General features: G+C 30.5%; 1 protein-coding gene across 1 annotated transcript; it reads right to left on the bottom strand.

Moving 5' to 3' along the window:
* Positions 1-3,146: 3,146 nt before the first annotated feature.
* LOC136979904 (lanC-like protein 3) lies at positions 3,147-17,414 on the bottom strand. The gene is made up of 4 exons (XM_067275934.1): positions 16,768-17,414; positions 7,428-7,551; positions 3,794-4,009; positions 3,147-3,575 (listed from the first exon to the last, which is right to left on the bottom strand). Exons 1-4 carry the CDS (start codon positions 17,359-17,361, stop codon positions 3,214-3,216), a joined length of 1,296 nt encoding a protein of 431 aa, XP_067132035.1. The 5' UTR covers positions 17,362-17,414; the 3' UTR covers positions 3,147-3,213.

A 17,414-nucleotide genomic window follows, 5' to 3' on the forward strand; every position in this document is an offset into this window, starting at 1 on the left:
ATTTCGAATATCACCACTGATTACAACCACCACTTTCACAGATAGTGATGGATTTTTGTGAGTATAATAATTTGGCCACCCACTGTATCTACCTGTATCTCTGTAATATACAAACATGGTTGCTGCAGCCAGCTCGTAATTGCTTTTCTTAGAAACATCATTGCAGGTACTTACACAAAAAGTGCTCCGATATCCAAAGTTGTCGAATTTTTCATTTCACTGATTTTCCTAATTATTATATTACTGTCAAATGCAAAAATCATATTGGACCAATTTTGGCATTTTTACATATATATTAAAGTTCATCTACAATTAAATTGAGTATAATATATAAAAAATCTATGATATTTCCATATAAATAATTATATTTTTAGTTCATTTGTGGCACTGTGCAGCGGCAGGCTGGATGAACTGACACCAAACTACAACCTGCAGCCTACACTTAGAAAATAGATTGGCAACCTGCTCTAGATCCAAAGACACCATCTGTCTTCATTCATTTTAAGTAAAACATCCGTATTCCTGTCCGCACAATGTTTTGTCTGACACATGATCAGGTAAAATGTCCATCAAGAAGTTAATGTAGACTGGGCTTAAAGCTGGAAACTTTTTTTAACATGTTTTGATTGTTAAGTGTTATAATTTTATTGTTTAATGTAGTTTGACAAGACTCACATACTAAAGTATTGAAAAAAAGTGTTTATTCTCTTTGCAGATTACACTAATCAAAAATCAACAAATAAGATGTTTTCCTGTATTTTGCCATAAAGAATTCTCAAGAAACAACATATTGAAAATTCATCAATGGATTCATACTGGAGTTCAGCCCTTGTGCAATCTACATGGTAGCTGATTCAGCCAATCTTTCCATCTACAGTCAGCTGACAATTTATTCCAGCAAGAAGTCTTTTTGTGTGAGACCATTGAATTTTCTTGTACAGCAGCATTTGCAATTTAATAAGCCATCTTACTCATGTGAATGAGTAAGATGGCTTATTAAATTCAAGCTTCATAAATATTTATATTACTGGGCATCTTACTCATCTGAATGAGTAAGATGCCCCAGTAATATAAATATTTATGAAGCAGTATTTCAGAAGAGAGAGAAGACTGATACTATTGTACCATTTATATTTTATTTAAATGGTTAATTGTTTACTATGTGATTGGTATTTCTTTTTTGCAAATAAATGGATTTTAATTTTCAAGAGTCGTGAAAGCACCTCACTTTGGAGTACTTGATGACAAATAACGCCGGGAATTTTTTAAAAATGACATTCTTTTGTTCTTGAATGTAATTACATAATTCACCATATTAATATTCGTGACAAATAAATAACACAAGAACTTCAGAACACACTCGGCAAATAATTATTAGACCATCAAAATACACCTTATGTTTCCAAGATAATTTATTAAAACCAAACGTTTTCAGGCCATCCTCAGGTTAAACCAGAAGATTAGAACATCATTCCAAAAAAATAAACATTCAGATATTACTGGATTTTTAAGGTATAATAATAGAGGGAGAAAAAGGTAGTGGAAAATTAAGGTATATTCATAAGGCATAATTTAATTGCATGTTCTAGGTTACAATTAATCATTATATTATTTGTTCAGGTTTATTTCTTGAAAGGGTGCTTCCAGTTGGGGCGGACAAGTATGTCCTGCCGGGAGAATTAAGGGTTGCCAGAGTGGATAGGGTAATAAGACTAAAATATAAAATTAGTGGGATGAAATTCCATTCATTATTCAAATCTTACTATGAGATGAAGTTCTACTTGGTAGGTGTTGAGACTTAACACAACTCAATCTCCAAAACTCAAAATGGAAAAGAAATAATGTAAATAATTAAACAGAATTTTTGATTTGTAGTTATGCTACCTCAAATTTATGCCTTGTGTAATGCAGTGAGCATGGTTCTATATATTAGTGCATTTAGCCTTGATATTAAAACTCATGCAAATGGTTCTTAATAATTTGTTTTAATCATATCATTTGATATAAAAATCCTGTATTGTGCCTGCACAATAACTCTCCTAGATTAAGCTCTAATAATACTTAAGAAATATTTTCTGTCCCAATTTATTTTTAAGTATTTTGCAGTAAAATATCAATATAGAAATTACACATAAACAAAAATATTTGAAAAAACACACAAGGAATAACTAGAAATCTTAACTGGACATATGGAAATTGTGTGAAAACAGTTTCAATTTTCACAAGATAACAGTAAAGATATTGACATAATGCTCTGATCTAGATTTGAGTCTAGGTCAAAACCTTTTTCTTGGATAATGTATCCGAATTCATCAGATCCTGTTCGTTATTACTTAACTGACCTAGCCAAATTCACAATAGATATGAAGGACCTTAGTACAGTAGGATGAAAATTTTTTTTGCTTTAAAATTTGGTATTTTTTTATAAAACTAAAAAGAAACTATTATTGATATATAATTCAAATATTGAAAATATAGTTATTAACATTTCATCAATGCTATAATACAGGGTTTTACACTCAAGTACTCAACATGATTTTGCCATAAAAAAATAACAGTTAAAGGGATCAGTTAATTAGATCAGCAAAGATTGAAAAACTCATGATTTTTTTTTCAATCATACACAATGAAATTTGATATCTCTATGTATGCTCCAGCAGTCATAGTGACAAAGCAATAGGCAATTTCTTGTATGCTGCAGCATGTTCTCTTATAGGGGCAATGGCTGTGATGATGCATTCTTAAAGATCTTGAAGGCCTTTGACCAAAGTTGCAAACACCATATCTTTCATGTAACCACACAAAGAAATCTAGACAGCCATGCTAGCAGGCATACTAAACCACATGCACTTTCTTCTGTGGCAAAGCCATGATTGGACAATAATGCTCATAATTCAGCTTCGAGTGGAATGCCGTTTAAAAGCGCACATTTTAATTTAACTTTCTAGCATTTAAGTCTAATTAATTCTATTTGAAAACTATTATTAGGATCAGTTTGTTAAATAGAATACTGTCTTATGTAATGAAGTCTTTGAGAAACTCAAATCTAATGTTATTTGCATTTATAAAATACATAATTTAAGAAAACCAATTTTTCTGATTTTCAGAAAAAATTGTTAGATGTTTGTAATTAACAAAGAAACAACTTTTTATATACTGGTAACAAAGTGGATTTAATGCATGCAACGCTTGCATTAAAACCATTTTCAGAATTTAAAATACATTGAAAAAAGGAAATTCTGCTTTTTCTGGCTGTAATAAATCTGCAAGATAACAAGCTGTGCCAGCAAAACCTTCATACAAACTGTAAGGTGAATCTGGTGTTCTGGCAGATTTGAATTCATCTGTAAACATGAAAGATGCAAATTGAATAGCTCTGTGCAAATGAATGGGTTCACTGGTAAGACGATACAAAAGAAGAAAAACGTAACCGCTTCCAGCGACACCATGACATATTCCTGGTCCTTTCCTTAATAATCCTTTTTTCCACACAAGTTCACCACATCGAAGGCACGATTTGAGATATTTATCTTCTTTCCATATTAAGAATGCTTTAGCCATTAAATAAATAACTCCTACAAATAAAAATTTCAAAATGTTCTATTATCATTTATTCATCACCTTATTACTAGAATAAATTAGTGTCTCAATTATAACTAGATTGTTTTTATATTCAGTCAGACAATCAAATTTAAAAAAACAAAAAAAAATCTATATTCTAAAAATTATAAGAACTCTGCATTTAAGTTTCAGATTACTACATAATTTTAAATACAAATTTCAGAAATCTTACCTGGTGCACCATGACACCAATGTACTAATTCTTCTCTTTCGGGTCTTGGATGTGCCACTTCATCCATGGCACAAGGAAAATTTCCATTAGCTGTTTGCAAATTTAACATGAAATCTACAGCACCTTTTATAGTTTGTTCTGCCTCAGGATTTCTAGATAAAAATTCAGGAAATGACAAAAGCATTTGAAGAATTCCTGAAAGACCATGTGCTGCTCCTATTTAAGCAAAAGATTTTTCATTCTTTTAGCAACTATTAATTCTCACTTCAATTTATTAATCACAATTAAGCTATTCTAAGTATGCTAAGTCAATTTTGTTTACTGCTCTTCCCATTTCATTTAAATTAGTTTTGAAATAAGATGTGTGTTATTTTTTAAAAAAAAGACTAAAATAAAAAGTCTTTACTTGAAATTAAAGAAATGTACTTAATAGTATAAAATAAAATTTGTCCTAAAAATTTTAAGCTATTTTAACAAATTCTAAAAATCTTTTTAATTATATCACTGAAGACAATTCTTTATGAAACATGTTCTATTCATATACAGTGAGTGATCAGATAATGAAACTTTCGTGAAAGATTTTTATGTTTGGATAACGAACACCTCACAGAACAAACACAGGAAGCAGCAACGTAAAATAATGACTACCGATTTGTCTTCCCTCGTCTTCGGGCAACAATTCGAAACTTTTTGGAGCATGGGAGACACAACCCGGTATATACTGATAGGATAGGATAGTATTCCTCTCAACTTTGAAATTCTCCCTTGTAATTCCAGCCTTTTATTTTTCTGACAGAAATAATTCTTTTATAGTATTCATAAGACTGTCGGGTGGGCACTCAAGTTTTGCATCGGTTTTTATTTTTGAAAGGTGAGAGTATAATAGCAAAGGTAGAGTGTGTGTAGATGATGTCTGATGTTACTGGGCAGTATGGCTTGAACAGGTTTACAGTAGGCCACAGTTCAATCTTATCTAAGAAAGATACAGTATAATCAAGAAGACTCAAGCAGCTAAAGGAATGGAAATCACATCTGAGAAATAAAGAGCATTGAAGTGCTCATAATGGATCTGACAACAGAAGAACGCCATAAACTCTTGAATGAAGAACACCAAGAAACTTCTGAAAAGAGGATTAATGCCAATATCTGCTATTAAAATCTTTTAAAGAAGTGGGAGGATGTCAGAACAACGGTCTTAGAATGACATCCAAACCAGGTAGAGGTTAATAGGCTCAGGGATCTCTAGAATTACAATGCTATTATTTAATTCTGAAAAATCCTGAAGAAGAGAGAAAAGCAATTGACATTAGACAGTTTCTTTAACCCCCACAAACAGAAAAAACACGACTAATAAAAATGCTGCGTGTATATTTATATGTAATAATAAAAATACATAAACGTAGTAAGAAAGTTTATATTTTTTTTATTTTTTGGGGTCTCCAGAACGTATTAACTAAATTCCCATAAAAACCTATGGTAAATCGATAATCAGATAGTGAACAAAGTCTTGGAACGGATTATGTTCGTTAACTGATCACCCACTGTTTTACCAATCTATTTAACCTGTCTTCTTTTATCATGAAAAAGTAAATTGCCATTTTTTCATTAATAAAGAAACAGAAATGTTTTAGAATTCTCAGCATGACAAATGGACTTGGCAGTTATGTAAAATTTATGTTCAGATTATTTTAATGTGTTTTTTACATGAATGGCTGCATTCAACAGACTCAAAAGTTATAACTGAGCAAATCGGTAACTATTACTTAGCAACCTGGATCTGCCAAATAATGAGTGATGTTGCATTGGAACAAAAAGCCTCATTGGTCAATTTCAGGTAGCATAAATGGAAGATGCTACCAAATGTGATATCAAAACACCAAACATGTTCTCCAAGAGTGTGCTACTGTAGAGGGCGTTCAGCAGAAAAATACTCAACAGCTCCAGAACTGTTGAGTCTGCTGATGCAGCCCATGTTATGTTAAAATGGTTCTAAAATGTTTTATTTCTCTCACAATTCAATTATAGCAATATCTTGATGAGAGAGGAAAACTGAATTTCTACAGCAACAATAACTTTTATATAGGTTGAATGTTATGAAAACAAATGAACTGTGAAAATTAAAACTAGTGATGCCATTTTACAATTAAAAAGGAAAAATGTTTTTAAAACTTTATGAAAACTTATTCTAGAGTTTTATTCCTTATTATTTGAATTGCATTTATATATTTGTAATTTGATGATTTTTTTTTTTTGAAATTAAAATACAAATTTAATTTATTGTGTTTCAATCATTATTTTTTGCATTGTTAAAAATAAATTTATCATCGATTTTATAATTCTAAGGCTAGGTACATAATTTATCAGCCACAGAATTGTAGCTAAAAGCCAAAGAATATTATGGCTAAATTGTATTCATACAAACATTAAATATATGTAAACAAATGCAACAATATGAAACATAACTACACTTTAATAAAATAGAATGCATGTTAAAGATTGATAAAGTAATCTAACGTTTTCGGTCAATTAATTGACCATCAGGATTGAACAATTTTTCGATTTATGACAAACAAAACTGATTATGGAATGTTTTTAACTTTAAAAGTTTTCTCAATGCCTATTGCACAAGTCCGAAAATAGATTAATAGAATCTACAGACTGATAGTGTATGCATATATTTGTACATTACACGAAAATAATTAATAATAATAATAAAGAAATAGATAAATAAGCAAATGATGATATAACAGGCACCGACTAACGCCCATCTTTTATCTGCACTTTTTTCTTTTGTGGATATTAAATATGTTCATAATGCACTCTCTTTCCATGCTGCAGACATTTTATGATTCTCTGAAGTTTATAGCCTGTCCTGCTGGGCTTCTGCATATTTAATATGTCTCCTGAACCTTATGTATTATTTCTGCTCTTTCCCATTTCATTGAAACCTCTATTGGGTCTGCTATAACATATGTTGCTAAAGCAGTGACTGGTTGCTCATTCTGTACATTCCTTTTGTTCTCTTTTATTCTTTCTTTTAATGACCTTGTAGCTCCAATGTAGTACAGTTCTTTTTGCCACCCCTCGTCTTGTACGGTTATTCTGAAAATTCCAGGAATAAGGCTCTAGTCTATAGGTTCCTTGTCCATATGTAGCATCTGGTATACTGTTGGATTCCTTTTAAAGACTGTCTTTTTGTTAGTAGCTGCTCCTACTTCTTTGTAAATGTTGGTTAAGGGTGCCATGTATTCCATTACTGTGTATTCTTCTACTCTTCCCCGTTCATTACCTTCATTATTGTCTTTTCTTGTTTTATTAATTAAGGTCTTTATTCTGATTGACTCCTACATGGCATGCTAGCTCTTTGTTGTGTTCTAATTCTTTACGTCTCTTACGTCTGTCCTGCACTTTAGTACAATGTGTGTACATTCTTTTTATAAGTGAATATGAATATGAAACTATATTAAATTCAGATGCATTATATGGATTTAAATTAAAATAATGCTAATACATTTGTAAATAAATGACCTTTTGCATAAAAATTAACAACATAATCAGGCAAGAAGCTGCATTGAAACATTAGAGGTACTGTACACGAACAGAGTTTTCTATAATTAATTTGACTTTAACTTACCAAGATATTCTGTATCATAATAAGCATACATTAATGGACTCTGCGATCGACGTCTTCTTGCATACTCCTTACCAGACTGAATCATGACATTCCATAACTCATAAGTTTTTTCTTTTGTTACAATCTAAAAATAATCATTATAATAAGAAATAAACATTACTACAAATATAAGTACGTATAAATGTTAACAATTTATCTACATTTTTTATTATTATAGATTTATATAATTTCTTAACTAATCCATATCTCAATAACTATCCTTCAATGCATTTCAAAATAACATTATGCATGGAAGTTCATACATAGTTAATCGGGGCCTCCTTTCCCTAAGGTTTCCCTATTTGGTCTCATCTTTCATCTATCTAACTCTGTTCTTGAGATAAAGGAAAGACGGATGGATGGACAGACAGACGACAGTGGGAATTTATAGGTCTACAATTTTTTTCAAATTGCAGCCCAAACATGATATAAACAAACACAAAAAACCAATACTTGTAAAGCTGATGCCAATGTCACAACTGTTGAGAAACTGTATAAGATCTCTTAACAATTTACAGGAAAAACTAATGCATAGGCTACATTTAACTAATAGAAATATATATATCTACTGTTATTAATTTTAAAAATTTATTTTATTCGAGGAGTTTTTTAGAAAATTATATCTTTCTTTTATTTCTTATTAACTCTATTCCTAATTCTGTTGTAGAAAACTTGAGAGAATTCATTTGGTTAAAAAACAAAGAACTCAAATTCTAAAAAACTAATATAAATTAATAGAAAGATATTTGACAGATAAAAGAATTGATTGATTTTATAGTGTAAATAGTTGCATAAATGGCAAAATTTTATATGATGTGATTAGGAATATCAGTACCCAATCTTAGAACTTGTTCATTATGAGTTTGAAATATAAAACAAAAATTATTCTACAAGATCAATTATGAGAATATAATTTTTAATAAAGCATTATAAAATGTAGTTATCAATCAGTAATACATTTTGCTCTGTTGATGCTTCTTTATCCATTTAATTTTCTTCTTATAATTCTTACACAACCTTTCTGTCACTTGATACATGAGCTTAGGCTGTGGTACAAATTTGGGGCCAAATTTGCATCCTCGTTGATACGTGGTGGTGGTGTAATGTTATCATATCCTATCCTAGCATATAATGTATCAACAAGATCTGCAAATTTAGCCCTAAATTTGTACTACAACCTAAGCTCACATATCAAGTGACAGAAAGGTTGTGTAAGAATTATAAGAAAATGGAATGGATAAAAAAAGCATCAACAAAGCAGAATAAGACCACAAGCCTCCTTAATCATATGCTGGGATAACAGTAATACATTGAACAGATGTTAAATATCTTATAATTAAAAGCTGTTGAGTGTTGAACTAATTACTCAGAATTAAATTATTCCATTTTATCATTGATGATAATTTATTATATGAGGATTATGGTGTAGTGAAGAACTAATGAATTGATCCAAAAAACATTAACATTTTTAAAAATTAAGGACTATAAGTAAACAATTTTCTTGAATCATGTATGTGTATGTAATGAATGTATGACAGTATATTACAAAGAATTACAGAATAAGAAAGTGCAACATATGGGTGGTCTGTCAAGGGGATAGAAAGTCCCTTGAGAGGACTTTCTATAGGAAACTTGCCCTATTTAGATGTAAATTAAGGGAATGAAGAAAACCTGGAAAATTCCATATGGTCAGCCTGTTTGTCAAGTGCGAACTTGCAACCAATATGAACCAGTGTTGTGGTTTTATCCATTCTGCCACTGGTAGGTTACATTATACTTTATTAAACACCACATATGTTAATTTATAATTCCTAGAGAAACTGTTATTGTAAGTACTGTAAACTGACGTGAGTTTAATAGTAAAAAATTAAATACCGTATTTTACGGACTATAAGACGCACCTGAATTTTGGAGGCAATGTTTCGAAGAAAAAAGTGCGTCTTATAGTCCGTAAAATACGGTAGTTTCTTTGTTTTAATAAATTAATGTAAATCAAGAAAAGAAATTGTTTCAATAAAAAACACATTTAAATCTTCCACCACAAGGGAATGTTCACAAACCTCCCTCATTCTGTGGTCATATTCCTAAAACTACATTGTATTTGAAGAGTCTAGCTTCCTTAGTCTTAGTTCATAAGTTCTTACATGTGAGACTGCTTTTTTATAGCCATATTAGTGGTACAGTACTATCTAGTCACTTTCATCTGAACTACGTTCGTTATGAGAACATAGTTCAGATGAAAGTGACTAGATGTCAAAGTATGTGAATAATTTGAATTGTTAATAGTTATCTGATATAAAATACACTACTGTTTTGTGAAATATGTTTTTGTCTGTGTGTGAATTCAAAAGAAGAGCAATGTATTGCAATCAATTTTTGTTTTAAAATCAGTTTATCAGCTACAAAACTTTTCCACCATTTCCAAAGTTGAACAGACAGTACATTGGATTTTGTGAAGGAAGAAAATCTATAGATGATGATGAGCATGTGATTTCCACACAAGTCAAGCAGACAACATTGCCACTGTTGCAGAATCAGTTAAAAATGATTGATGAATCACTTCTTGCATGATAGCAGAATCCAAAATATTGAAAATTATACTTCTCTGCATCTTAAATAAGAATTTAAAGAAACAAAACAGTTTACTTGTGTTTCATTTTTCATGCATTGATGGAGGAGCAATAATTGTATGATAGTTTTTGGCTTAAAAATAAGTCATAACATTAGATCACCCATCCAATCTACTCATCTGACCTCAGGCTACTGTATTTTATTATTTCTAAAATAAAAATTGCAATTGAAAGGCCAAAGACTCAATGTTGTTTCTGAAATTGTAACCAACCAACTTAAGACTTATAAAAAAGGCATTTTCAATGGTATGACAACAATTGGGAGTGTTCAACAGTGTATCAACTGTAATGGAGCTTATTTTATATTTTACAAAATTTTAATTATTATTCTGGTGAATTTTTTATTTTATACAAACCTTATCTCAAAGCTTACAGGCCACATTATGTACAGTACTTTTATTTATTTTATTTTTGTTATTCTCCCACCCATTGTTTAAATTTAAAAGTTTATTTGTAACTCCCTCCAAAAAACAGAAACACACAATAAAACAAAGATATATAGATCAGTTAAAAATAAACACAGAATGTGGCAAAACAGTACAATGCACTCATATATACAAAATTTTGGATCTATTCTTCTAAGTACAGTAATGAGAGGTCTTTCATATAATAAATCTGTTATAAAAAGTATTTCTTTGGAGTTTACCACACTTGGAGTGCTATATCAAGTGATGTTATTGACACATTATCACCACTGTATTAATCGTAACTTGAGTCAGATAGTATCAATATTTTTCTCACGTTTCCATTCACATGTCTCAGTTTCTAATGCTCATTTTTTATTATAATAAATTAATTATAACTGTAACGAGCAATTATTTATTGTGACATCATCACAACGCTTGGCTACAATTTTTAATCATATTTTTAATTTATTTCATTTAAAATATATGCTCTCCATCTCAAATTAGTAGTGGCTTGCCCCTGTACATCATACTTTTCCTTTAACAATGGTCATGGTGGTCATCTATCTACCACCTTTCAGGGGAAAATTTTTGAACTAAAATAACATGACTTCTGGTTTGCATTGGAAGTTCTTATATAATTAATTGGGCCTCCTGCTCCTAAGGTTTCCACATCTGGTCTCATCTTTCATCTATCTAACTCCATTCTCGAGACTAAGGAAAGACAAACAGACAGACCATAGTGGGAATTTATAGTCTACAATTTTTTTAAATTGCAGCCCAATTACATAGACCCATGCTTCTGTCTCATGATGAGTTCTCAGTCCATACTGTTGTTTTATTATCCCTTCAGGGGCTCTATATTTTTATTGATCTACAACACACACACAAATATATATAGTTTATAACTAAATTTAGTAGACTATAGGCCTAATATAAAAAATCATACTAATTTTCTTGTAATAAACAAATTCATTATTAATTTAAAACTGCCAATTACATTATTTAAAACAAAAAATATAGTCTATTATTACTTTTCTCTATTTATCTGTAGTTTTAGAAGACCAATGCCATCCAATTGAAATCCTCCCATAATTTTACCTATCTTTTGCTCTAAATGAAATAAAAATATGATATCTGGAAAATTTGATATGTTCATCCAAAAAATTAATCGTTAGAGCTGCCTTGCTGTTACTAGCTTTTGAATCATATTACTAAACAACTCCACTTGGAACTTCTTCTCTTTGTATTATGCTTTTCTATTGGCAGATGTTCTTTACCTGAAACCAGCAACTTTATAAAGTCATAAATGTCCCTGTTACTGAGTGGACTTGAAAACTAGTTGATGTTTGACTTCAACTTACAATAGTGAGTTGAGTCAACTGTGACATCGCCAAATGTCATTTGGCAACTTCTCACATAACAGACTAGAGCCACTAATCAACATTCTTCTAATAGTTTTGCAAATACTGTGTTTCTTCAAGTGCATAACATCATATGCATACAAGTTTTTCTACAGATAATAGGCTATGATACAACTCCAAATGATTTTTTTAAGGGGCTAGGCTATATGACCAGTCCCAAACCCCTCCTGCTGTTGTAGTGGCCACTGACTTAGGGTGCAACTATGCAGACATGAGCAAGTGAGAAGAGCTGATGTTTCTTGTTCTTGTTAAGTACAGTATGAGTACACTGATGTGAGTGAATGAGAGAAAGTGATGTGGAGATAATGACATCACGTTTGCGTTGAACTCATCACAGGTAAGCACAAATATATGGAAGTAAAAATCAAAATGGTTTGACTACAATTCTTACTACTAGCAAAGAAAAAACTTTTGTAATTAGGATTACTTCATAGTGAACACATAAAAAGAAAATGAAAATATGGTTTTCCTTCTGTCTGGAAACAGCAAAAGGATAAAGAACTTTAAACCCATGCATGGAAAGCTAGAGCTTCTTTAAATAAGTTTCACAAAAACCTTTCACTCTTTCTCTAGCAGTTTCTTAAGTCCAAATGTTTTCAGCCATTTTAGAACCTGAAGGCCATTTAAAATGGCTGAAACATTTGTTCTCCTATCTAATGGACTTAAGAAACTGCTAGAGAAAGAGTGACAAGTTTGTGTGAGACTTAGATAAAGAAATTTATTATAATTTGTTAATAAAACAGAATATGACTTTATGTTACATCTATAGTTTATATGACTTATCAGTTATGATATAAACTGACATAAACTATAAATCAGGGATGTCCAACCCGTGGCCCACTGCACCCTTAATTTTTTAGGTACATTTTCATTTATTTTGGTAAAGTATGTCGTAAAAATTATTCTCGTTTCACTGGATACACTTCGATATCATAATGACGTAATTGGTGCTAGAAAACTGTACTACCCCACATGCATAACATACTGTTGTAAGCAATTCTTTTTGTGCATGAAAAACATCAAAACTGCTGAAAGAAATAGTTGAGTGATTCTCATTTAACTAACATTCATAGAATTTAGTGTCATAAAAGCAGATATTGACATTATAATAAAAGGAAGGCAATGTCAAAAATTGCATTAAACTTATTTTTATTTTGTGTGAGTACAATTTCTTTTCTTACTATCAACAATGTGCTAATTTTTGTAATTATATATATTTGTTATAAAAATTTTATATTCAAATTTTGAACTTTTTAAAAGCATATATTTATATTAAGTATCCTTGTGGCCCACTGAATGTACCTAAATTTCTAATTCGGCCCATTAGGTAAATAGGTTGGACAACCCTGCTATAAACTGTCATATGACTATGTATATCATAGTTTTAAAAAAAAACTCTATAATTTATATATACAGTAGATGAAAGATATGAGAAGCCATTTTTTACTAATGCTAAAGCACATATGAGGTATTTAGCAAGAAGCAGCAAGAGATAAGATGCAATAAATATCAAACTTTGTCAGACATTTGCAAAAGCCAGAAATTCACTATTACCAGCAAGATTTCTCATTCTCACTCATGCATGGTTTTCCTTTGCTCACAACCTCTCACTTGCTACTAGATTCATGTCTACATAGTCACACCCTTACCCCTACACCCTTCAATTGGGCTATGTGGTTTGTGAACATTCCCTAAAGAGAACTATAGAATTATCTTTATGAAAGCTTTCAAAATCATTTTACTTGTTTTAACTCCATATTCTGAGAAGATAGACAAATATAGCGGGTGATCAGTTAATTAACAAATTGGCTAACGAACACTTTCGCAAAAGATTTTTATGTTCAGACAACAAACACCTCACAGAACAAACACAAGAAGCAGCAACGTAAAATAATGAATACCGACTGGTCTTACCTTGTCTTCATGCAGCAATTTCAAACTTTTCGGAGCGCAGGAGATGTCGACATTGACAGTCAACCTGGTATATATCGATCAGATAGTATTTCTCCAAACTTTGAAACTCTTCTTTATAATTCCAGCCTTTTATTTTTCTGACAAACAATTCTTTTATAGTATTCACGAGACTGTCGGGTGGGCACTCGTTAAGTTTTGCATGGGTTTTATTTTTGAAAGACGAGAGTATAATAGCAAAGGTAGAGTGTGTGCAGATGATGTCTGATGTTACTGGGCAGTATGGCTTGAACAGGTTTACAGTAGGCCACAGTTCAATCTTATCTAAGAAAGATACAGTATAATCAAGAAGACTCAAGCAGCTAAAGGAATGGAAATCACATCTGAGAAATAAAGAACATTGAAGAGCTCATAATGGAACCTGAAACGAATCTGACAACAGAAGAATGCCAAGAACTCTTGAATGAAGAACACCAAGAAACTCAGCGAGATATGTTTTCTTCTGAAAAGAGGATTAATGCCGATATCTGCTATTAAACATCTTTTAAAGAAGTGGGAGGATGTCAGAACAACGGTCTTAGAATGGCATCCAAACCATGTTGAGGTTAATAGGCTTAGGGATCTCTAGAATTACAATGCTATTAATTACTTCTGAAAAATCCTGAAGAGGAGAGAAAAGCAATTGACATTAGACAGATTTTTTAATGCCACAAATGAAAAAAACATGACTAATAAAAATACAAGACTGTGTATATATGTATTTTTATTATTACATATAAATAAACGTAGTAAGAAAGTATATATTTTTTATTTTTTGGGTCTCCAGAATGAATGAATCAAATTTTCATAAAAACCTACGGTAAATCGATAATCAGTTAACAAACAATTCGGATAGCAAACAAAGTCTTGGAACAGATTATGTTCATTAACTGATCACCCACTGTATAGTAAATCTAAAAAAATTCCACATTATCTTTAAAAAATAATTATAAAAACTGTAAACTTATTTTTAAGTTTAAATCAGATATATGTATTCACTCCATTCTGTAACAATTCACAACTTTCTACTTTTTCATAAATAATCTTATAACAGCAGCATACATTTCTTCTAATTAAAAGTCATTCAAAAAAAAAAAAATTGATAAGATACAGTATTTGTTTTCTCAATAAGACTATTCAGCACTTTCAGATGATTATAATTGAAAAGTTGAGCAGAAATAATCATTAAAGTATTATTATTATATTTCTTAAGCTAAATCTCTACTAAATTAAAAACACTAAAATGGAAATTGTCATTTTCATTTTTTCTGTCTCATCAAGATTGTGGATAATGTGGAAATTACATATTAAGCTATTGTTATGTAAGTCAAATATTTGAAAATAAACGAAAGGATTCTATATATAATAGCATTTTTATCAAAATAAATTTTGTAACTAAATAAACAATAGGTAAGTAACATGCTAACTATGAGCATATACATGATAAAATTTCCACATATGTAGAAACCTATCAATTTTATTTTATCCAGCAATTATTTTGAACTTTTGAATTTATTATTAGTTATAAGAAGTTAAGAAATTAAAAAGAATGCATTTAAAATAAAGCAAAAAGCTTCAAATGCCCAATACCATGAATAAATTACACATAATTTCCATATTTTTAAATCAAGTTATGATCAACAACAGAAATCATATAGTCAATAATTAATGACACACAAAATTATTAGTGCTGAAAAACTGGCTATAAATATGTAGAGAACCACACATCGGTCAGTCAATCTACATATAGTTTGACGATTTTGCCGAGGCAGGCCTCGGCGAAGGCCGAAAATGTTCGGAGTTTTTCTTAAAGTTCCGTTACATGTATTTAAAAGTTTTTTTATTTGATTTTGCAATACTGTTAGAGGTTTATCTCAGTTTCAAAAACATTAATATTTTGACATTATCTATCATATTATTTTATAGATAATATGCAAACTAACTTAGTAGTTAAAAATGGATATACTTTAAAACTAAAATCAAACACTTACAGATATACAAAATATGTTTACTACTTTAATTGGTATTAAATAATATATTCACTAAATGTAATTGAACAAGAATACTTTTGTCAGATTTAAATAATTTCTGAATAATTCCAAAGTGAGCATTAATGTTTACTGAAGATATCTCTTCATAACTTGTTCTTTTCTTTCATTTAGTGATTATATTATGCAATATCAGTTTAATGATGATAAAAATTTACATATTCAATAAAGATTAATGATTTTAAATAATCAAATTGATTTTTTTTTCTTTTCTTTGAATGGACTTTTTTATGCAAATTAAAATAATCCATTGCACTTTCAATTTCTCCAGTGATTATAAAATTAAAAATTATAAATATGCAATGTGTTCATTTTAAAAATGCAACCCCTATTTCTCATTTTCTGTATGCATCCCGTACGAGTTTGTTACTTCGCACAAGAAGTCGATTAAATTTGACCGAAGACGTACCATTTTATATAGTCGGACAGTTTGAACACGGAAAAATAGTCATTGTGTTTATATACTATGCTAGAGAATAATTTTTTCTTCTAATCTAAAAAGCTTACTCTTACAAAAAAAATTTTTTTTGTGAAGCATTGTTTTTTTTAATAAAAAATCAGTGTAAAGAAGCATTCTAAAATGATACTAAGAAATAAAATATTAATTTATTGCATCAAGTTTGGGGAGAGGTTTTCAGTCTTATACGGAATCGAGTTATCATCGCACCATCCCGAAACGACAATGTATCTTACTTCAGCTTCTTTGTTTGAATTTCAATATTTTCTATTATAATCATTATTTCAAAACAAAACTTTAGCTACATTTTAAAATGAACACCTTGTATTATATAGAACTATCATATAATTTTAATATGTGAAACAGATATTAAAAATTTTATATTTACTTCTCTTTTGAATTTACTATTCAGCAATAAAATTCCACACATATATCCAGCTCGGCCAACTAACAGTTCGTCGGAACCGTGACTGAAAAAATTAATAGGCAGACAAACGTCGACTAAGCTAGCGTATTTCTCTAATAACTGCAAACATTCCTCCTCTCTTCCTAATTCAGCCATAACTAAAGCAGCAACAGCGTATACTCCAGATGCTCCTAAAAGAAAACCGACTTTATCCCTCATACTTGACTTTTCGGCGTAGGATAAAGACGGATATAAATAAGTTTCTGCAGATTTTAATAATTCGTTTTTTCTGTCGGCAAAATGAGGTAGAGTGGATATGTAATAGTTCATGTATGCCACTCCAGCGATTCCTACGTATAATCCTCCATCGCAATCCGAAGGAGATTTGCCTTGTCTGCTAGCGATGCAATTGATAACATCCCAACACCACTTCTCAATTTGACTGTTTGGAATCGCTTCGCCTCCCGGATAATCGGGTAGATTATTTATAAAATATCTTTTCGCCTGTGCCATGCTGTTAAAACTTCTGAAAAAATTACTAGCTGTTCTTAATTTTCGCGTTAATAGTTTTATCATATAACTATATACGAAAGCGATCAGATACTTTTAAACGAAGTCTGCTCGGCGAC

This window comes from Centruroides vittatus, unplaced genomic scaffold (assembly GCF_030686945.1).
Source record: "Centruroides vittatus isolate TY-2023 unplaced genomic scaffold, ASM3068694v2 contig_651, whole genome shotgun sequence".
Classification (NCBI taxonomy): Eukaryota; Metazoa; Arthropoda; class Arachnida; order Scorpiones; family Buthidae; genus Centruroides; species Centruroides vittatus.

What these genes read in the sequence shown, in the direction of transcription:
- LOC136979904 (XM_067275934.1), bottom strand. Translation starts at nt 17,361, where the DNA reads ATGATAAAACTATTAACGCGAAAATTAAGAACAGCTAGTAATTTTTTC. An exon ending in TTATGATACAGAATATCTTG is followed by an intron (nt 4,010 to 7,427) that starts GTAAGTTAAAGT and finishes TTGCTTAAATAG; the next exon opens with GAGCAGCACATGGTCTTTCA. An exon ending in TTGGTGTCATGGTGCACCAG is followed by an intron (nt 3,576 to 3,793) that starts GTAAGATTTCTG and finishes TTTTATTTGTAG; the next exon opens with GAGTTATTTATTTAATGGCT.